Source organism: Sander vitreus, chromosome 12, assembly GCF_031162955.1.
Source record: "Sander vitreus isolate 19-12246 chromosome 12, sanVit1, whole genome shotgun sequence".
Taxonomy (NCBI): Eukaryota; Metazoa; Chordata; class Actinopteri; order Perciformes; family Percidae; genus Sander; species Sander vitreus.
This window is the reverse complement of record NC_135866.1, coordinates 2,869,156-2,892,720: the sequence shown is the minus strand read 5'-3', so window position 1 is coordinate 2,892,720 and position 23,565 is coordinate 2,869,156. Positions and strand designations below refer to the sequence as shown.

The 23,565-nt window shown below is 43.5% G+C and overlaps 1 protein-coding gene across 1 annotated transcript in view; it reads right to left on the bottom strand.

The window, feature by feature from the left end:
• The window catches only part of LOC144526258 (contactin-associated protein-like 4), a 151,518-nt gene extending 137,990 nt beyond the window's left edge, over positions 1-13,528 (bottom strand). The window contains exon 1 of the mRNA XM_078263597.1: positions 13,444-13,528. Within this exon, the coding sequence (XP_078119723.1) occupies positions 13,444-13,528 (85 nt within the window). The remainder of the gene's footprint in view (positions 1-13,443) is intronic.
• Positions 13,529-23,565: the final 10,037 nt, after the last annotated feature.

The following is a 23,565-nucleotide window of genomic DNA, read 5'->3' as shown; positions in this document are numbered from 1 at the left end:
TATGTTATAGGGATGATGAAGCCGTAAGTAGAATATGACCCCGCCCCCCCCCAATGGAGTCTCGACACTGGTGGTGATGTGATGAGGGTGGACTTCATATGAGTTGAACCCGGGCACTGGATATGATGAACTGGAGGTGAACGGGGGGGGCGTGACAGGAGCAAAGACAACAGATTTAACGACATGATTGGCTGAAGGAGATTGTGCCAGAATCTGTTCGGTTTAACGAAAAGATTGAATGCCCATAATCAGCTGATTACAGTAAGAAGGAACAATAGTGTGTGAGAGAGCGAGAGAATTGTGAATGAATGAAGCATAAAGCTAGTCTTCCTGATTTAACTTACGCTGAGCTTCATTAGCCCAGGATTAAAAGTCATTAATGTTCTTGATAGAATCTGCCATTAGGCTATGATTACACCCACACTCCAGTGGTTCTAGATCAGATAAACACCTCCAGGAAGACTGAGGAGACTGAGATAGGAAGAGAAGGAAGGACAGAGAGCACACCTGAAGATGACGGCTGGGAAAGTGAGTGCAGCCATCTACAGTATGTCTATATTTCATGTGGGGATGGTGAGTAACATGATTAATGACTTTCTAGACAACAAAAAAACCATTTTGTTTCTGCCGCTGCAGAGCCTGCTAGAGAAGATAGCATTATATGAATAAATGTTGAGTGCTTCACAGCTGGTCCATGTATTGATCGTAATGTAGCCTTGCATTGCCAGACCTTCCTCCACAGTGCTGGAGAGGAGGGTCTGGCTAGTCCACACAGCATTCCTTGATGGGAGAAAAACGTTGCTCTGGTTTATTGGGATTTCTTTAAACCAATCACAATCGTCTTGGGCGGGGCTAAGCTAAGGTAAGTCTAGCTAGCTGTCTGGATTTACCCTGCAGAGATCTGAGGAGCAGTTAACCAGAGTCCTCAGAAATCCACCAGAGGTTAGAACTCCAACACAAAGAAAGAGGAAGGAAATGGACATCCGGCGTAAAATGAGGGACATCCAGCGGCGGCACCGGAACAATCCCAGAAGTAAAACGTCGTCGATATAGACTAATCGTAATAGACCTTTTTCACGGCAGACATGTTGACATGTCATAGTAGGAAAAGCACAGGTGTATTCAAACCCATTAATGATGGCTGCATTCCACTTAGGAGAGGCCCTGGTATTGGGCATGCTGACTCACTGAAATAGCTCACTGGGACACTTGATGGAACTGAGCCATTGTTAAGGTTATCAATTTCAGCTGTGCTTTTCCTACTATGACAGTCAAAAATGTCTGCTGTGAAAAAGGTCCATTTTCCCAGAACATGAGCTGAAGATGGAGTCAACTTTAGGCAGATGAGGAGTCATTTGAAGTACCAACTGAAAAACATTGTTGTGGATTATATGCCTTCTGAAGGATCCTTCTTTTGTGGCTTGTAAAAATGCACATCTTAAATTAATATTACTGCAAAACTGATGATGCAAGCTTTCGGAATAAATCAGTCCGATTGCTTCCCTCATGAATGTAAACTGCCCAATTGTTTGCGCAGAGCTGCTGAATTATTGTGAAGGAACACAAACACAAAGAAGTTAACCTCTCAGGATGTATTTCAGCTCCTTCATTTCACTGTGATAAACAGTGTGAGTCAGACCTTGCCCCGGGTACTGGCAGAGCACTGAAACAAATGACGTGTGGAGAGAAGTCAAGGACAATTATTAAGGGTATGATGAACAGTGGGTGGGCTCTCTGAGGAATAAACAGCTGAAGGACAACATATTGGTTTTCAGAGAGCCGTCGGTTCTGTTTTTCTTTTGGCCATGGCTTTCAAATGCCTCTCTTTCATTAATCCAGCTGTTGTCTGTCAATACTAATGTAATATGATGGACTATATCATGTTTTCTGTCCATCACTCATTCCCTCCATCTGTCCATCCCTCTCTTTTGGTCGGATCCCTCAATAGTAATTTGCTTTGGAAATATTACAGCATGTATCAGTCTTGATGTCTGTTTATTTGTCATCCATCCCTCACCATTATACTATTGATCCATCCTTAATTCCTTAAGTAATAATATAGACACGTGTATTTGTGTCGGCCACCTTTATTTCTAAATGGCACATCATTTTCTTTATTATTATTAGTTATAATTCTGTTGAATTGCACATCTTTTTATTACTGTAATCCATATTTTTTATCATAACATCCATCCATTGAATCTGTTATTGGTAAAGTTTCAGTACTTCTTTATTTTATTCCCTTAATGTTTTTCCCTTTCCAAAGAGCCAGGCTCATCTTCTTTACTGTTTCAATCTTGCAGTACATAAACACTGGGGAGCCGTCATGTGCATTAAATCTTCTGCTTTTTGACCACTACTGCACTTCAGTGAGCATTCTAGACTGGGAGTGCTTGAATTTGCAGCTCCCACCCGAGGAAGTACTGTGGAGAGAGGAATAGTCATCTCCTTGACAGAGCAACATGACTGTCTAACAGCAGGTCAGATGTGTCTCTGTACTCCAGGCAGCTACATCTTCACATTAATGTGCTGGCATCAACGTTAACCTCATGCTTGCTTAAAACACCCAGGGCCAATCCAATTAATTAAACCAACAGTGGGAAGAGTATAGCACACACAGAGACCAGTTTGGCTTGTAGCAGGTTCAACACGGCGGAAATGACTGCCTTCTACTGCTTGATATTTACACACTTAGGTCCTATCTTGCACCCGGCGCAGCGCAGCGCAAAGCCCGACGCAAGTGTCTTCGCTAGATTAAGACCGACGCAGTCCAGCGCCCACGTCGTTTAAACAGCAAATGCACCTGCGCCCATCTGTGCGCCCATGGGCGTGCTGGTCTTACAGGGAGGTGTGTTCAGGTGCATTCTGGGCGTATTGCTATCTTGAGGGAGCGGGAAGTGATCGCGTCATTGACCAAGAAAAACCTGGTCTGAAGTCAATAACGCAGCATTTCATTGTTATTTTAACAGCGAATTAGTAAAATGCGCCTAGGCTTATGCACAGCGCGTGCACACTATGCTTGTTACACACACAGGGACGCACAGCAGCACACAAACATGCAAAAGATTACAAATAAAAATATTAACGGTGCAAATCCTCCATCATATAGCAATGCGCCAAGGTCCAAACGCGCCTGGCTTTTAAAGGGAATGGGAGATGATCTCTGATTGGTTTATTGCATGTTACGCCCAAATAACACCTATGAATTAATGAAGACACTAAGTACAACCCTTTTGAACCATGCGCCTGGCGCACGGACCCTTTTTTCTGCCGTCAAACTAGCAAAAGTGGATTTGGACACGCCCTAAACACAACTGCGCCAGGCGCTTCACGCCGTGCGCTTAGATCGTTAAAAAAATATGGCCCTTACAGTTTTTGGCTTGAGACTTCAAAATTATTTTTGAACCTAACAAACTTTAGGTGTGGAGCTTGAAAGGTTTAAAGGGCAGGAAAGGCCAAACTAAACCCAGTTTGAGTGGCATTATGGGAAATGTAGGATCCAGTGGCTTTGAAGCAAGACACATATTAGGGACTGAAAGTTTGGGTCTTTGCCTCTGCTGCTTTGATTTTTGATTCTTTTTTTTAAATCTGTCTCTTGAGCCTCCCTTAGCTTTATTGTGCAATATTGTGCTTATAAGTGCAATACTAAAATGTTTGGAGCACCTTCTTAAAAAGGCAACATGCATCTTTCTGCCCACAAAAATATTTTTCTCCTCATTTGTAGGACATGCCATTCGTGCGCCTGTGTGTCCTGTCTAACTGTCCCTGTTTGCCAAAAGTATGCTTTTATAATGGTAATGGGGTGTTTTATTAGGGGTATTAGACAAGCCAGACCCACATCAAGATGTCTGGTCTGGGAACTCACCATTGGCAGGGCTCAATCCGAGGGGCGGGATAAACGGTTGTCTTTCAAATTCCCGCTGCAGTCATAGCCAACCAGAGCAACGCTAGTTGATAGATTCAACTTTTGCCGTATCCGGTCGGCAAAACTCCGAACACATCTTCCTTTTTTTAAGAATGACTTCATTGCTTAACTCCAAGTCTTCCAGAGTCGCGGCTAAAGCCGATTCCAAAGACCACTGTTCGCCAGCAGCAGCAGCCACCTTCTTTGTTTTCAAGAAGCAGGGAACTCACGCGGAACCGTCGCAACTCTGCCGTCATTATGTTAAGCCCGCCCACCGACTCTACACACGATGTGATTGGCCTGACCAGAATTTGGTTTTTCATATACGTGCCCTCATGTATAGTTACATGGTAGAGTTAATAATTAACAACACGAGTGTAGAATTACATAACCAACTTTAATTGAAGTCTTGATTGCTCTGAATTTATACTTTGAGTAAAAGTTACATATACCAAAAGCCGAACGAGAGTAAGAACCAGGAGGATTTCTGAAGGCAGCGAGAGAACCACAGCGTAACAACACAGCGAAGCTAATTAAATGATCCCCTAATTAAAGAAGGAGTGCGTTCTAGGCACTGTTGTACCTACTCAGATTATGCTTGGAGAAACAGCAAAATAAAGCAGAACAAAATAACTTGCGAGAGATCGAAACTTTCTGAGGGCACAATTAGAGATACAACAGGATACCAATGAAGACTCTGGTCTTTCTTCTCTGTACCAATAATGCAGCAGGCTTTTTTTTATTATTCCTGGAAGGTCAGCAAAAAAAGTGCTGTTTTTAAGCTTTTTTTCATCAGTGGCACACATTCACATTTTCTAGCCATGCTGGCTGTATTGATGTCGATTAATGGTGGGCGGATCGATCCAATTGTCGATATCGATACCAACGTTGGTGTTGATATTGATCAATTTCAGCGTAACGAGATCGATACTTAAGTTTTAGTCAGCGGCGCCAGGCAAACAAGCAAGCAAGCAGCCAGGCCCGGCGGCGGCCAGCAGCACGCACACACAAGCAGGACAGAGACTGAGCAGAAGAACGGCAGAGAGGAAGAGGAGCGCTGTGTGGCTATATTTTCAGGCCAAAAATGAAACACCACCAAGCTGTATAATTTGTAAAAAGGCTGTAAGGTACAGTGGTAACACAACAAATGTATACAAGCAAATGTTTTCCTGGATTTTAACTTATTAATAATCCAAGGGAAAAAAAATCACAAAAACACTTAAAGGTCATGAAAATTCATTCAGATTGAGCAATTTGATGATGAATCCACCTTAATTATTAAAATGTATCGTATCGGCGATACTGGCCCTGTATTTACTTGGTATTGGATTGATACCAAATTTTGCAGTACACTAGAGCTGAAGATCTTTGCCCGAACCCAACGGGACCCGACGGATTTCTATCATTTCACACGGGCTCGGGCCGGGCTCGGGCTCGCGCTCCAGGTTGCGTTGTAAATGAGAGGTCAGGTGATGCGTTTCGATTAACGCGAAAATGGATGCTGAGGAGGTGAAACGGAGGCTGGCCTCTGGAGGACTTATTTTATTTCTTTGTTCAAACTTCCAAGTGGCCTATAGCCTACGTTAGTTATGAATAAATTATGTTAAAAAAAATGTATAAATGACTCATTCTTGACAAAAGGCAAAAGAGCTGTGCGCATGCGCACATTTGAATAATGTCGGGCTGTAAACGGGTTCGGGCTTTTAAAAAGCTGTCAATCAAAATGTACTTGTCGGGCTCGGGCCTTGTCGGGCCTAACTTTTAAGGCCCGATTACAGCTCTATCACACAGCACTAATGTCGATGTCTGCCTTTTTGACAGCAGGTCCACCAATTTGTCTGCCAGATGGGTTTGCCATGATAACAAGATGACTCCTGACTTTGGTGAGCTCCTGACTTTTCCTCTAACGCCACCATGAGGTTTACAATCGTACATTCAACTATTGAATGGATTTCCATGAAATTGACTACGTATTCATGTCTCCCTCAGGATGAACTGTAATCCCAGTGGTGATCCCAGACTTATCTGCAAAGCGCTGTGGAGTAAGGTCTGGCTCCACCACACATACATTCTGGGATAGGAGAAAGAAACGTTCTGGGTTGTTTGCATTTCACCAATCACAATCATCTTGGGCGGCGCTAAGCTCCGGACGCAGCGACGGTGGCTCTGCAAAATAGTCTCAGGAAGGAACTTGTTTAGGTGGAAGAAAAACCTAAACTGAACACAATATTCAATATTAAATGAAGTTAACTGGTCCCAAAACATCCCAGTTAGAGAATTGATGCCGTAAACATATTCTTTGTAAATCTTTACAATCATTCCCCGAAAGAACCAAGCAGACCTGCCTTGTTGCACCATCCAAATGTTCTTCAAAATATTTTCAGCGTGTAGCTCGCTAGCTCGAAGTTTGATTTTGTTTCCCGAAGAGAACAGAGTTAGGCAACACACGTCCTGGATATGAACTGTGGTTGATCCAGACTAGTGATCCCCTGATTTTTCATCCATCACCACTGTCAGGACAATATTTTAATTTGTCCTGTACTTTGGTATTATGACCAAATGAAACAGTAAAGACCGAAAGTACAGAACCACTAGCATGGCTTTAGACTCTTAGTTTTGCTCCAACAGAAAGACAATTTTCCATTGCCGACATCTTAGAAACTTCAGTATTCCTTTTCACAGCGGTCAGACTCTGAGTGGTAATTTATTTTCAGTAAAAGCTCGAGTGTGTGAGCATACAAACACGTTTAGGCTGACTGTCTTGTTTGTGCACCAGACCTATGATGACAGCCGCATGTTTTGTTCAGAGCACAACATGCCCCCGAGGCTGCAATGGATTTCGCTCTCTCTTTACAATGAATTTCTCACTGTATGATTTTTGAACATGAGTGCGAAATTGTTACAGAAGCCCTTTTTCTGACACACAGTTTAGATTTTTAGTATTGATGCTTAAAAACGCCAAGGAGTTGTCTACTCTCATTTGACTTTCTGCACTCGTTCTTGGCAAGTTTCCCCACTTATCTGTAAAGTACAACAACAAACAAACAAAAATGGAACTAAAAATGCAAGGTCCACTGCCAAGTTTGCTTTAAAGCTGCACTGATCAATATGTCTCTATCTTAATAATCAGGCTGTTCTCATGAACCATTTGTGCATATAGCTACAAAAAGGAATGCACTGGAATTAACGTATTCCACGTATTTATGACAGATAGATAGAGATACTTTATTAATCCCGAAGGAAATTAAGGTGTCCAATAGCTTATACACATCATACATACACATAGGCACACATAAATATGACATCCACGCACACATACTACAAAAATACAAAGGAAGATATCAATAGTGTGCCCTTACAGTAAAGTTAGGTTGTAGCATGTTTAAAGGAGCGGTGTGGAAAGGTGCAATGGTAACATAGTGCAAGAGAGTGTCAGTGCAAGTACATTGCCAGTGCAAATTCTATATCTATTCAAGTACAACAGGCTACAAGTATGAGTACTATTCAAGTACAACAGGCTACACAATATACCAACAATAGAATAATCATTACTTAACTATACATAGACACTAGTAAAAAAACTTGAAGAAAAGTTTAAGTTAAAGTTGAAAACTGTCCATACAGACAAAAAGACAGCATGGTGTATTGAATATACAGGCAAGCTAGCAAAATGGGCAGGTGGCTAATGTAGCCAGTAACGGAGTCAACAGTGCCAATCAGTCCAGTCCAGGGTAGTTTATGTGTATGTATAAAGGCACCCAAATGAAGGCATGGTACAAAGGGCAGTGTGCAGAGCAGACTTAAACACTTAAGTCAATCACACTCCTCCCCTTCTGTGTAGCATTGAAGAGCTTAATGGCCCGATGGACAAAGGACCTACGCAGCCTGCCTGTTTTGCAAGACAGAGACAGGAGCCTACTACTGAACATGCTCTTCTGCTTGGAGAAAGTGGTGTGCAGGGGGTGGCAGTCATTGTCCATTATAGAGAGCAGTCTGCTCAGGGTCCTCTTATCGGCAACTGATGTCAGTGACTCCAGCTCCATGCCCACCACAGAGCCAGCTTTTCTCACCAGCCTGTCCAGTCGTCCAGCATCCCTCTTCCTAGTGCTGCCAACATACCACAGCATAGAAAAGGACTGTATGCAGCACAATGACTGCTGATGTATTGGAGTGCAAAGTGCCGTGTAGGGAGGAGTTTGGATGGGTAATAAAACACAGGGCTTTCAAGTGGGCGAGCCAAGTTCGTGTCCCAAAGGAAGTTAAGGAAGTAAGAAAATACCAGACCTTCACCCAGGAAACGGTACTACTTAAGGGGACCGTAGTCTTAAAGTCAGGGTTGGTAACTGTTTCCTATATGCACTTTAAAATGGTCTTCACACCTTAGCAGCAATCAACAAACTTAAGAATACTTAAAATATCTGTCATCTGTAGCTTCTGGAATCCTGTAAAAACACCCAGCAATCACTGCCTCTCGGTTCTCTTGGGGAAAAAAAACAATGAAATGCATCCTTTCCTCGCTGGGCGTACTACTCTACCCCTCCCGTGTAGAGTACTGGATTTCAAACAGGACACAAACACCGGTCTCCTAGGTTAAAGTACGTTTAACTGACATGTGGCACAAGAACGGGACAGTTAGGTTTAGGAAAAGATGGTGGATGGGGTTGTAAAATTTCAGTGACATGCAAGACAAGAACCCCCGGTCTCCTGGGTAAGAGTCCTGTGTTGTTTGACCCATCCACCACCCAAACCAACCTCATACTACTCGCGGGAGCGTGCCTATGGTCCCACAGCCCTATGTTCCCACATTTCTAAGATTTTTTTCAAAATTAGGTCCTATGTTCCCACATTTCCTTTTTCATAAATTTGTATCCTAAGGGGATTTTATCCCCCTAACCTTAAAAAAATTTGTGGGAACATAGGGCCTAATTTTAAGAAAAATCTTAGAAATGTGTGAACATAGGGTTGTGGGAACATAGGACTGTGGAAACATAGGACTGTGGGAACATAGGGCTGTGGGAACATAGGGCTGTGGGAACATAGGGCTGTGGGAACATAGGGCCTAATTTTAAGACAAATCTTAGAAATGTGGAAACATAGGGCTGTGGGAACATAGGGCTGTGGGAACATGAGGCCTAAATTAAGACAAATCTTAGAAATGTGGGAACATAGGGTTGTGGGAACATAGGGCTGTGGGAACATAGTGCTGAGGGAACATAGGGCTGTGGGAACATAGGGCTGTGGGAACAAAGGGCTGAGGGAACATAGGGCTGTGGGAACATAGGGCTGAGGGAACATAGGGCTGTGGGAACATAGGGCTGTGGGAACATAGGGCTGAGGGAACATGGGGCCTAATTTTAAGACAAATCTTAGAAATGTGGGAACATAGGGCCTAATTTTCAATGAAAAAAAATGTCTTAGAAATGTGGGAACATAGGGCTGTTGGACCATTGGGCTGGGGGAACTTAGGGCTGACCCCCTACTCGCTACCGCTGTCACTCTTAATACTACGTATTATTATTACGTATTCCATACAGACACTAAAGGGTGATTTTTGCGTCGCTATCCGACTCTGAGAGCCACTGGCTAAGTGTCATTATTTGACGAGTTGGGAGTGAGAACGGGTTGGGAGAGACAATGGCTGATGTCTATCATGCAGATCACTCCTTTTAGTTACATATGGTCTGTGCAAACACTGGGCTGGCCTGGCTTCATTCCACCTCCTTCACACAAGAAGCTATTTCAAAACACACAGTGACTCTATCATGCTGTGAATATCAGAAGGCGATTAAACGCACAGTGACTTTAATGTCCTGCAGGGCAGCTTGTTTCACACACTGACTTCGTTGAATCTCATCACACAAAACCCCAGCGCTTCACTCCTCCGGCTAACAAGTCATCGGAGCGCCATCTGTGGCTGTTAAAATATGTATTGCTATTTTGTTGTCGTTTAGTACCACCTCCATAATGAACAGCGAGCTGTCTGCAGGGGTGGGGAAAGAGATGTGAAAGCTCGGTCTGAAACCTGCGGCTGGGATCCCTCCACATCTGCAGTCTTAACTTATTATGCTGCTGTGGTTTATGGTCTGTGCACGATGAGTGTGCTGCTGGGTCAGGCCGGGCGACATAAACATATAGACAATTCTACATTAAAGCTTTGGCAACATTGTTATTGAAACTTCCACGCCAATAAAGCCCCTTTCAATAGGAACAATTTTATTTGGGCGGGGGGGGGGCAGAGACAGAGAGAACTACAATGGAAAAACAGAAACCAAAGATGAAAAATTAGAGAAAAAGTTGCAACTAAAGCTGGACTGACAGAAAACTGAGCTAATCAGCCTTTTTATTAAATATCCAATACTGATCAGTCAGTGTTATCCACCTCAGATATGATGAATGCAGTTTCTCTATGACTACAACAGCATGAGAACAAACTGTAAAGCATGCAGATAAAACACTGAATAGATATGGTGGGTAAACCTGCTTTAAAGAGCGGCCAAACCCTGAATAAATGTCGTTAGTCTGAGCCTCAGTGGAGCGTTTTAGTGTTCCATTGTAGTCTAAATACTGTTTCAAAGGCTCTGACACACCAACCCGACTGCCGACCGTCGGCAGAAAAGGCAGTCGGACTGATCAGTCTCCCCGAGTTGGTCAGAAAAGTGCCTCGGAACACACCGAAGCGACGCCGACTTGAGCGTACGTTCTGCGCGTGCGCGAGATGTAATACGTCTCCATAACAGCAGGCGGCGCTAATCTGTATTGTCGCCCAAAAAACGACGAACACGTCACGTAGGTCTGACTTCTCCCCGACCATAATGGCGGCTCGTTTGGAATACGATCTCATATTTTACGAAAATAGTTCACCGAAAAGTGTTTCAGAAAACATTTTAAGCAAGAAATAGGCCATACAGTTGCTGAATCTGTCTTCGTTTCAGATCAAGAAATGTCAGTTTAAAAGATTTTGAGAGGCGTTATTTATTATCGTCATTTCTGGTAATTGGTCATTGAGTCCGACTGCCCACCGGCCGATTCAACGAGTCAAATCGGCCCAAATGAAGGCCAACGGCTCCTCCGACTGACGACGGCACGGAAAACACCGAACAGACTCGAGTCACCAACCTCGCCAGACTGTCCGACGGCCGATAATCGGGTTGGTGTGTCAGGGCCTTAAGGGGAAACTTTAGCATGGGTTTGGGTATTTAAATCCCCTTATGAGTGAAGTCCAACTCGTAACAGTTGCACATCAGGAGGGGATGACAGAAACATCAAATCACCTGAAGCAGAGAGAAACAGAGCAGGAGGAGAGAGAGTACATGACAGAGGAATGAGGATGTGTAGCCAAGAAACAGGAGGGGGGGAGGTAAAGAGGATGAATTAGGGAGGAAAAAACCAGCAACACAGCAGCAGCTCTCCGATTCAGCAGGAGGGCAGAAAGGCAGGTGGAGGTGAGACAGAAAGAGACAGCAAGCACGGAGAGACGGAGTCGGCAGCATCATCTGAGTCAGAAACAGCGGCGAAGAAGGGATGCAACCGAAGGAGAGAAACAGCAGGAGGAAAGAAAAGAGGCGTGAAGCCGTAGATGTTTCTTTCAGGAAGGAAGAACAGAGAAAGGAAGGACGAAAAACTACAGCTCTGTTCTAAATTGCATGGTCCTCCTTACATCACCTCTTTCCTCCTCTGTCCAACCGCGGACGACGCAATCCGCCTTGTGTCTTACAGCCGACTGCCTTCCCATTAAGCTGCAGCAGACCTCAATGATCGCTGCTCACGGGGCTTCACATGGCACTTTCACGATGACGTGTGAGTGTAAGAGGCAGTCTGTCACAGAGAGGTCTAGATGGATGGGTGCCATGTCAATAACTCGTGAAAGAGGGGAACAGAGGCATGAAGGGAAGGGGAACTCGTACAGCCATCTGCTTCAATGGCATACGAGCGTGTCTCATTATACACAGATTCATCTCCATCTCTATTCCCCCTTCAACTGGATTCTCTCCATCGCTTGATTGGATTTCTTCTCTCTTGGTTTGTCTTAGTCTTAGTTTAGTTTATTCACACGTCAACTTTGTATCATTAAAACACAATTTCAGAAGGTGCAATGTTCATATGTAGGACGTGGGAAATGGGGAACCCCAAATAAGCTACTAAAAGCTTTTCGGAGCAGGCCCGATAACATTAAACATACAACAGAGAACTAGGGCTGCACAATATATCGTTTTTTATTTTTTTTTTTTAAGTCGTCGCGATATCAGCTGGCGCAATGTACACATCGCAAAAGACACTCAGAGATTTTTTGCGTTAGTTGAAAGAAAACAGTAGAAAACTGCACTTTATATGTAACGGTCATTCATTTTTTTTTGCGTTGCCTCTTATATCAGTGTTCAATTTGTTCAATGAAGGAATGTTAGAAATGATTTGTTGTATTTGAGCAGAATACTGAAGCAGCTGAAGACTGAGTACACTTTAATATGTATAGCAAGTAATAGTGTTATCGTGTTGGCATATTGCATATTTCCCTACAGTGAATGTACACATACTAATAAACCCAATGAACACAACTCAGACAAATACCACAAAATAAAGACACTAAAAAAACTCTCTTCTCTCCTCCTTGGGCAGGGGAACAGACATTCCTGCACATTCATTGCATATTCACAAGGTATTACACAGGTATGGAATAGCTTAACACAGGCAAGAGAAAAAACATCACAGAGGTCAGATAGTCACACCAGCAACCTCTCGGTCCCACACTAACCTCTCTAACAGTAACCTGCATAGGCTACAGCCTCTCTCTCTCTCACACACACGCCTATCGCACTCTGGCTGCTCTCTGGAGTGTGTGAGCACTACCATGGCTCAGTCCCAGGATGCTCATCATGCTGCACTGAGCGCCAAATGAACCGGAAAACAAAGCGATGGTGTTGTTTTACGCACGCGGTGGATGAACATGGCTTCTGACACGTTTGGGTGACAATTAGCCTAAATGTTTATTTCTGGCTGTGAGATAGAAAGCGGCTTTGAGCTTTGTGCCCAAAGCAACAGCATCCCTCGATTACGCAAAGCTCCCCACCAAGGAACGGGATCATTTAACCCTGGAAACACATCAACAGCTGATTTGCAACAGAGTGAGAAAGGGGGCCATCTGGATACCAAAATCCTTTGAGGAGCCCAGGGAGCTATAACTGCCGTCCACTGTCAAAACTGATTTACTTCTCATAAATAAAAGCAAATGAAATCATCAGCATTCACGTCTAACCGTCTAAACTTTCTCCTTTACAACCGAGCGCTGATGCGTAACCGGTACGCGCACAATCCCGCACCCTTAACAAAAACACATCCCCGTACTTTATCCAAACTAACAAAACAATTACACGAGACAAACAGCTCAATATTACTGCATCCAGAAATCAGAAGCCTTGTGTTTTTTTCCCAAGCGGTTTGACAGAAGAATAAAGCCCCATTTAAAGGCGCCCCTCCGGGTCTGCGCTGCCCGGACTCGCTCCGTCTCCTCCGGGGTTAAGTAAAAAAGCGCACAGCCTGCTCACCTTCTCCGGTTGTCCCGTACGAGCTGGAGAGAAACAGGGCGACCTGAGCGATAATCCCAGCCAGTCTTTTAGTCCCGAGATCCATGATGAGGAGGCGGCGAGAGGCTGCAGAGAAGCCCGGCGGCTGCTGGAGGAGAGAGGCGACCGAGCTCTCCTCTCCAGCTCCAAGAGAGATCTCCTCAAGCCCGACGGAATGAAGACAGGAGAGCACAGAGAGAGGGAGGGGGAGAGCGACGAGAGAGAGAGAGAGAGAGAGAGAGAGAGAGAGAGAGATCAGTGAAGTCTGCTGTCTGTCTGGTGTTTTCTCATCTATTCTGGCTGGTTGGAGCCAAACCAGAATGCGCGTAGGCTCTCACACACACACACACACACACACACACACACACACACACACACACACACACACAGACACACACACAGACACACACACAGACAGACACACAGACAGACACACAGACAGACACACAGACAGACACACACAGTTCCGAAAAAAGTTGCCATTAAATCTTTCTTTACACAGGAGCCATTCTGCATAATGATGAGTATCTTTGATACTTTCTCATTCAAGTGAATGGGGAAGTGTGTCCAAACTTTTGACTGGTACTGTACAGTTTTACTTATGTGACATTTTGAATTCAGGACTTTTACTTATGGTATTTCTATTTTTACTTAAAGGGGCTGTACATCACATTCTCTGTTCCTCCGACAATGCTTTCCTAGCTTTCTGCTTCTGTTTAACCGGCTCAGCCATGACGATAGTGTGAAAAACTCCATCTCTACCTTGTTAGCCGGTTCCTGAATGGGTGTATGTGTGCAGTGCCGTGAAGCAATTCGTTACATGGCGAGACCTGATATCACGCCATACTTCCTGACGCTGAGGCCGCTGGCCCGCCGGCCCAAAGTTGCAAGGGTGGTTTTTCTGCTCACAGGCGCTAGGAGGGAGCGAGACGACAACCATTCAACCCGAAAAAAGTCATATAACCATTCCAATGACTGCCAAGCTGTTCAGTTAAAGTCAATTAAGCTAAAAAAAAACTGCATAGTTCCCCTTTAAAGAACGGCTTGTTTATTGCTCAGGCCATATGGTCAAACTTAAATGATTGATTAATAATGTAATAACAATAACTTATAACAATGACTTATTTCACCAGTAAATTGCTGGTAAACGACAAAAACAAGCACCAGATGGGAAAAGGGTATTTTACAATAACTTCAAATGCACCACAAGGCTGGCGAGTTTCAAGTGAATGCACCGTCTGTGTTGTTTTTCCGACAACGGCAGCTGCAGTCAGACTGTTATGGTGTTGGACAGTCACACTTTACACCGCTTAACGTAAGCTGTCAGCATTTTAACCACTGTGTTTAATCCAGCTACTAGCTAACGGTAACGTAGCGTCCTGTGCAGCGATGCGAGGCACCGAAATGAGGAACCGAAATTTTCTCTCTTATTCGGTCTGTTACTACCATTTACGTCGGAACCAGTGCCCTATTGGCAAAGCGTTTCAGTACCCAACCCTAGCACCGACCGACATCGCCATCCTTATAGACCCACTAGTGTGGCATAAATTATTACATACAAATGATGGGGTGCAAAAAATTGTCACTAAAGTAGATAACTGTACAGTATAAGGAAGCAATGCATTCAGTAACAACTTGTTACAATTATTTTACTTGTCTTTAACGCCACCCTGAAGATGATAGCTCAAAGGCCGGGTGCAAAGAGAAGAACTACGTGTTATGCTATGTACATGTGCAGATAAATTAGATATAGATTTTTTTTTTTGTAAGATTTTTTGGGCATTTTGGCCTTCATTAGATAGGACAGCTGAAAACAGGAAAGCAAGGAGAGAGAGCGAGGGGGGGATGACATGCAGCAAAGGGCCGCGGGTCGGACTCGAACCCGGGCCGCTGTGGTAAGGACTGAGCCTTAGTATAGACCTTTTCAGTGGAATTCCATTGCTAGGCAACAGCCTGGCCCCGTGTTAACTTCCTGTCATTCGATGGAATTCACATACACCGCAACAGAAAATCAACCTGGGTCCATTTAGAATGTTAATGTATACATCTGTCAAAAGGTGGGGCGCACGCTCAACCAGGTGAGCTACCAGGGCGCCCCAAGAACGTTGACTTTTGATTAAAACATTTTCTAATTTTGAGAATAAACAGACCATATGAGTATACAAGTCCATCAAAATCATATACCCCCCTTGGAGGTGCAAAATAGCCGAAAACAATTGGGGTATTAGTGAAGAGTTGTGCGACAATTGTGATGGACAAAGGTCAAATGTAAAAGGAATCATATCCAGCACAGACTTTTCCTCAGAACAGGAGAGATAAAAGGTAGATGAGGGCAGAGCAGATATGAGTGACAGCAAGATCGTTATGAAGTAGTCCTCGTTATGTTTCAGAACAGATAGCAGAGAGAGTACTGCCCCCAGGGGTTTCAAAAACCGTGCACTGTAGAGATTGTTAGCTGTGAGCAGAAATAACTGCCTGTCTGGCTGACAAAGGCATGTACAGTAGAGTGAAAGACGACAAACAGGAATAGAAATAAGTAGGAGGCCAATCGCACAGACTCTACGGTAAATAACAAGAACTCAGAATAGATATGATATACGACGTACGCGATCCTATCCAGGTCACGAGAGAGTCAGGCTGTCTTATCGTATATGATGGGAAATAAAATGACAGGAAATCCAAATAAAATAGACCAGATGGGTAAGAATGAATTTCCACTGGCAACCATCTTTGCAGTTAGACTGTATTTATGAGGATAGGCAGTGAATCATTGCGGAGGACTGTGGGAATTCAAGCATCAAGTCATTTCAGGTTTAGCGAGGAGGAGGTGTCAAGTCAACTTTATGAACATGTTATTCTCTTCCTCCGTCTCTCCTTGGTTGACGTCTGATCTAAAGGAATAATCTACCTGTTTCTTCACAGATTAAGAACATGCAGGATGAATTGCCTGTCCATCTTCACTGAGGACAGCTTTTCAATGATGTTCACGTCACGTCATAACGTCACGTCATAACGTCACGTCATATTTTGCGCGGAAATCGGCAATTTATGCGGCGAAAGTGCGGCGTACTTGGAAAAAATGCGTCCCCCGCATAAATATGCTGACTTTGGTTGATTATGCATTGAAATATGCGATGGCATAATCGTGTGTTTTTCTGGAGGGACTGATTAGTAATCATATCCTATGTATCAATGTTAAAGATGGACCAGGTCAGCACTTTATTTGAAGGGCCACAAACATGATGAAGTAATAAACAGTACACTAAAATGTATTTCTGAAAACACTTGAGGCGAGATCAGAACCCCCTAGTTTGACAGTTTGATCTGAGTTACGTAAGCCTGGTGCGAAGACGTAATGTTTAGTTCATCATGATTACAACACTACAATTCCGTTTTTTACCAATGAAGAAGACATGGACATCAATAAATCATGAAATCAGAAATCATGATGATTAAATTACCTTAATTGGTGCATTAATTAACACATTGTTCCTGCATTAGAGGTGCACTATGAGTTCCTGTATGAGTTCCTGCATGGTTTCAGCACAATTTTTATTTTTGTCTCAAATGGTAGTCATCTCTCCTTGATCCGCTAGCTGCCTGCCCCCTGAACACACTGAAAAAGCCCGGTCTCGGGAGACAACACAGGGGTCGTAAACGTCAGACATGTCAAAGTCATGAGAGAGTGCACCTTTAAGTCATGCTGATACAGAACACACACCGTGTATGCTAACTGGTACTAGGAATGACTTCTATAGACCTTTTTATACGGAGGCCATTTAGACTTATCACAGTATGAAAAAGCACAGGTAGTAAACTAATGATGGCTGAGTTCCATTAAGTTGCTTCAATTTCATTGTGCATTTTGGATTGCTGTCATAGTTGCATGAGCTACTATTAATCCATGTACATTACTGATAGTTCATCAAGTACTACATGAATGAATCCATGCTTTTTCGTGCATGAAGTCATGCGTGAATTCATGATAACTCATGTCCCATTATTATATTTATGTAGTGTTACCAACCAATCTCACTGGCTTGGGGAAATATAAACGTGACATCATGCTGATACCATGACCATAGGTAATACTAACTTTGACAGGTGTTTATCAAAACCGTATAACCTTAAATACAGTGACTGATTGATTGAAAGTGTTTACTTTGAATATGTAAAGAACAGAAACAGCAGACAAGAAATAATAATTGAAACAAATCAAAATGACTCACTATTGATTCAAATAGTGAGAAGATTTCACAGTGGAAAAAGAAGTATCAAAACATCCAAAGAAACTTCTCAAACCACTCCTGCAGCACAATACATGTCTCTGCAATTAATCTCTATGTTCAATAAACAGTCCAACTTTCAGGGAGTTGATGTTTAATACTTAAAATATGGATTTGGGGTAATCTTGCACTTTGAATTGCAGGTAACTATAGCAGCAATTCCTACGCCCCATACTTAAAGGGATACTTCACCGATTTAGCATTAAGCTTTGTATCAGTAGAAACCCGGTAGTATTTTTGAACGATCGCATTTCCCTCCCTCATGTCCCCCTGAGACGAGAGATCTCTGTATTGTGGGTCTGGAAAAAAAGCCTGTGATGACGCAAAAATCGTCGTTTTCCTTCATCATGCCTCTGGGCATTTTTGCAATGGACTACAGCCAGTAGGAGCTACTTCTGCATGTTTTCAACCCGGGTATGGAGACCAGCGGTGTTGCTCCATGCATCTGGCCGGTAAAGGGACATCATCAGCGGGGAACGTTGAACGAGTGTGCCGGTGGAAAGCTAACGCTAGCCGGCCACCTGTTCCATCAATCCTGCTTGCAAGTGTCCGCTCATTAGACAACAAACTGGACTACATCCAACTTCAACGAAACTCCCAACGCGAGATCAGAGACTGCTGTGTTTTTGTTGTTGTGGAAACATGGCTGAACAACAGTGTAACGGACTATCCAGCTACCAGGCCTACCGCTCTGTCGCCAGGTAAGACTAGCTAGTGGAGGTGGGCTGCATTAACATGGACTGGTGCAGAAATGGGGGTGCTTGTATCCAACTAACTGCTAACTGCTGGTGGAGTTTGTGACTGTTAAATGCCGACCATTCTACATTCCACGCAAATTTACGGCTGTGTTTATACTCGGTGTTTATAGCCCACCAAGTGCTAATGCTAGTAGCTATGTGTTAGCTGAACTTTACGGAGGATATAATGTGTGTCCACTAAATGTAGCCTGTTTCATATGTCGTTTTTATATAATGTTGTCTTTATATATTTTAATTGTGTAACCACTTGAGCCACGGTGAAACGTTGTTTCGTGTATATGGTTGAAATGACAATAAAACACACTTGAGTTGAGTTGACTGTCTCACCGTCTGTCTGTCTGTCTGTCTGTCTGTCTGTAAACGGTAGGCGTGGCTTGGGAGTAGACGCTAAAGCTGCGAAGCAAGTGCATTCTGGGATTTGGTGTCTTTCAATCACATGAGCCAAAAACCCAATTTAAAGATATATTCATCTTTCTAACGGTGAACTATCCCTTTAAATTAACTACAAACAAACTTTGAAAACTGGCAACAATTCAAAGATACGCTTTCTTTCTTTTGGTAAGTGGCCATGGAATAATCATGAGAATGCACTCTCAGCGTTCGCGCAATAGAAACACCACTGTGCCTTGCATCAAGGCTTCCATCCAATCTGGTATTTTCTTACACGGGGACACCATGTATTACATTTTTGCTGACATAACTCATAAAGAGATTTATATGCAATTCAGAATAAATGTGAGGTGCAGTTACTTGCATTAACATGAATACCAGTGGCAGGAAAACTAACGGCATGCAACCCTAACACTAACCCATTTATCATGCAGCTCACACAGCAGTGCCATGAAAACCTGAACACAACGGCTCTCTGTCACCTCAGATGCACACACCCCTGTCTGTGGACAAGGGGGTAACTGTGAACCCACATGGGAGAGGAGCTCTTGGTATCATTCAGCAGGGTTTGTTCGTTATAAGAAAAAGCCCTGAAAACGGAGAGGAGAGGGGGAGACGTGCAGCGAGAGTCTGATAATGAAAACCTACTGAGAGTATAGACAGCAGGGGAATCACATGATAAAAACACCTGTTGAGAGCAAACACAGCAGGGGAATCAGATAACACTGGAGCCAGAGTCTGTGAGAAACAAGGGTTCACACCGTGCACGAACACAAACACACAGGTTTGTGGCACTATCTTTGTAGGGACCCGTCATTAACATAATGCATTCCCTAGCCCCTTACCCTAACCTTAACCATCACAACTAAATGCCTAACCTTAACCCTTACCCTAACCTAAGTCTTAACCCTCAAACAGCCCTTTAAACTTGTGGGGTCCAGCATTTTGGCCCCACAAAGCTGTCAGGACCCCACAAGTATACTGGACGCCCGGTTTTTGGACCCCACCAATATAGTTAAACAAGCCCCCCACAAACACACACACTCTCTCTCTCTCTCTCTCTCTCTCTCCACATGAGCGTCACACACCTCGGTGGCCTGCAGACACACCGCATACTGAGAAAGCAGCTGGCTGTTTAATGTTCTAATCAGATGGGTGAGAGACTTTCAAACCATGTGAACCTGAGATGCGTAACAGGCTTTTTTAACGATCTCAATGAAGATTTCTCTGTCAGCTGTGTTGCGTGAAGCTCAAAGCGTTCCCCCGTTTCTCCCAAATACCCTCCGGTAAGTAAAATTCTTCATGGTGGAGTAACAAAAGTGACTTTTTGTTATTTGGCTTTTGTAAATACTTTCATTGTTGGAAACGTCATCACACAATCTTCAGCTTTACCTCCTATGAAAAAGTAGAATGAATGCTATTTAGGGGTCCAATCCCGAGGGGGCTGGTAACCACAGCTCCAGCGGAGGATTATTATTATTATTTTTCCATTGATAAAACTGATTCTGTTCTGAGAACAGAAGGGGTTTTGTCACCTTGGGATATGATTTTATGACATAAATAATTTTTTGCAATTTGTCATTGCGATATTTCTCTCAACAGGACAACTTTGCCTTGCTCATCGAAGAGTGAGGCTGCGGTTCTCTGTAAGAAAAAGGTGCATTAGTGACAGGCATGAGTTTGACTGTTGATTAACGACGCCAGACATCAGACGTCTGATTCAGAAGTTACCGGTTAAGGTCATGAGCTTCGAGTGGTGACAGAAAAGATAAGATCTTAGATACAACCAGTGGAAAGACATTTGGTTCACAGAGTGTCTGGGCTCATCCCTAGGGACAGGGAGAGGAGCTTGGATATCCAGAAGGAGTAAAAGGTTGTTGTTGCTGTCGAGCTAGTTCAAGCGTCTGATCAGCATGTCTCCCTGCAATCCTGTATTCTATGAATTGTGGTCATAAACTGTCAATACACTATTTTTTTATATATATAGCTAGATCAGGCGCGTAGTCAGTAATGACTAATTGAAGCCAGATGGTGTGTCAGTTGAATGTGAGACCTACATATATCCCTTCATCAAATGTGTTCACCATTTGCCTGAAGACCCAGTAGGATGGAAACCTTGCATTTATATTAAATATGGGAGTGGCAATGTTGCAGACATAACATTTTTTTCTTTTTAGACAATGCCCCATGAATGTGTTAAGCAATGTACTGTTAAAAGTTACCACGACAATACAACAATGGCTAGTATTTAAAATGGTATGGACAGTTGTCTTGGATGGAGTACAGTGTAAATAAGGACGAGCTTTTCTGCAGCATGTGCAGACATTTCCCCAGCAGAGCTGACATCCCATCAGTGAGAGAGGAGTATGTTCGAGTGCTGGCCCTCATAGAGGTAACATTAAAGGGATACTTCACCGATCAGCAGCTTTGCATCAGTAGAAACCCGGTAGTATTTTCGAATGACCATGCTTCCCTCCCTCATGTCCCCCTGAGACTAGATTTCTCTGTATTGTGGGTCTAGAAAAAAGCCTCTGATGACGCAAAAATCGCCATTTAGCGTCATCAGAGGCTATGCCCAGAATCTGTGTTTCTACAGCCAGCTAGTTCTGCATGTTTTCAACCCGCCCATAGGGGGTGGGACTGTCGTCTTTACCCGAAGCGAGTCGAGTGTCAGCCATCTTGGAGCTAAGCTACAGCTCTCTCATTTCAGCAGCAAACCTTTACAACAATTGTGCGGTACCACCGGGATACATTGGTACAGATCAGAGAATATGCAGGAAACTTTATGACAGATGGAATACTCGACACACTACGCAAGCTTCGCCTGCTACGGAGACCAGCACCTCAGCCTGCGGTGTCGCTAGATGCTGCTAGCCGGGTAAGGGGACAGCTAAAGCGGTGTGCGTGATAGCGGAAAAGCGGGACGAGGGCAGGAGTTTGAGCTAGGTGTTTCGTGTATATGGTTTAAATGACAAAACGCATTTGAGTTGACTTGACTGTCTCACTGTCTATTATGTCTGTAAACGGTAGGCGTGGCTTGGGAGTGGACTCGTAGGGAAGCGAAGCAAGTGCATTCTGGGAGTTGTCTTTCATCCACATGAGCCAAAAATAAATGTTCTGGCTTTTCTCGGTCTAGAAGGCACCAACTTCTAAAAAATATTCACATTTCTACTACATAAATGACAATTTAAAGATATACCGTATTTCCTCAAATAAAAACCGGTAGTCAATTAAAAGCCGGGCCTCTGATAGTGGCCGGGGGCACGGTCAACACGGACAAATAAAGGCCGGTCTCAAATTAAAGCCGGGGAAAAAAAAAAAATAGTGTCTTTCATATAATATTAAGTCAAAATAAAATTCAAGTTCATTGTAATGTACATTTCTACCAATTTAACAGATTCAACAATATATTCATGCTTTTTTCCACACTGTTTTTCTGGTGTGTTGTGCTGGCAGAGAAGAGAGTGACGGACTTTAACAACAAAACGAAAAGTTTTAAAGTATGCGGCGGAAAACTCGGGTGAAAAAGCTGCGAGACATTTTGACATTGACCCCAGGAGAATTAGATACTGGAAGAAAACAGAAGGATGAGCTGACAAGATTAGCCGACAAGAGCAGAGCACGGCTAGCAAGCTGGAGGTGGGAGGAAACAAGTTAGCTTGGAGCTAGAAACAAAACTAGCTAGCTACCGTCTGTAACGTTAATCAGATACTGGTGTGCAGCAAACCAGCAACTACTGTAGCTATGCTCTTATTGTAATCTACCAGCAATATCGTAGTACCTGTATTTGAAATAAATACCCCGTACATTTACAGGGTTCAAACTGACACAATGGTGGTGGCGGTGTTTGATTAATTCTGACCCAAATTGCTTTGTCGCTCTTCTGGCTGTTGTGTATGGTGACATTTTTGGAAAGGTTTCTTAAAAAATTAATGATCTCTATCCACTGGAACGCTATGGTTTTTCATTTAAAACAGTTTATTTAAAACAATTATACTTCTCAAACAGATGGAATTAGAAATAAAGGCCTGCCTCTAACAAAAGCCTGCTTCAAATACAAGCAGGGTTCAAATTACGTGGGAGCCAGTGGGAGCTGAGCTCCCATAGAGAGAAGATGAGCTCCCATGAAAGCAGTAAAATCATACACCTGGGGGGGGTCTCGAAAAATCATCAGCCACATTATTTAAATCACAAATAAAGCACTTTTCCCAAACACACGGAGCTCTGAAGCAGACCTGTGCGTCGATTAGTGTCCACTCTCGCTGTAAAAATAGAGATGAGCAGCGCGCCTTCCGTCCTTAGTCTGTGCAGCTTCAGGTTTATAAAGGACGCGCTCTGCTGTCGACGTGCTGCAGCAGATTTCGTAGTTTCGGTTTCCCACTTCCGATGTAGCGCAGCCACTTCCCTAAACGTTCGCTCATTCAGAGACCAGAGTCTCAAACGGGGCTCTGAGTCTGTCAGGAGGTCCGAGATCTACCGTATCAGCAGAGCAATCACGTAATGCACAGCAGACTATGGTGCAGGTAGATTTTATTATCATTTATTTATTTTCTGAAATATAGTGACTTTATTCTTGTAATAGCCTATTATCACTTTATTTCTCTCAAAATATCACAACTCCTCCAAATCACAGAGAGCACAGATGGGATATACTTTTGAATGTGCACAAA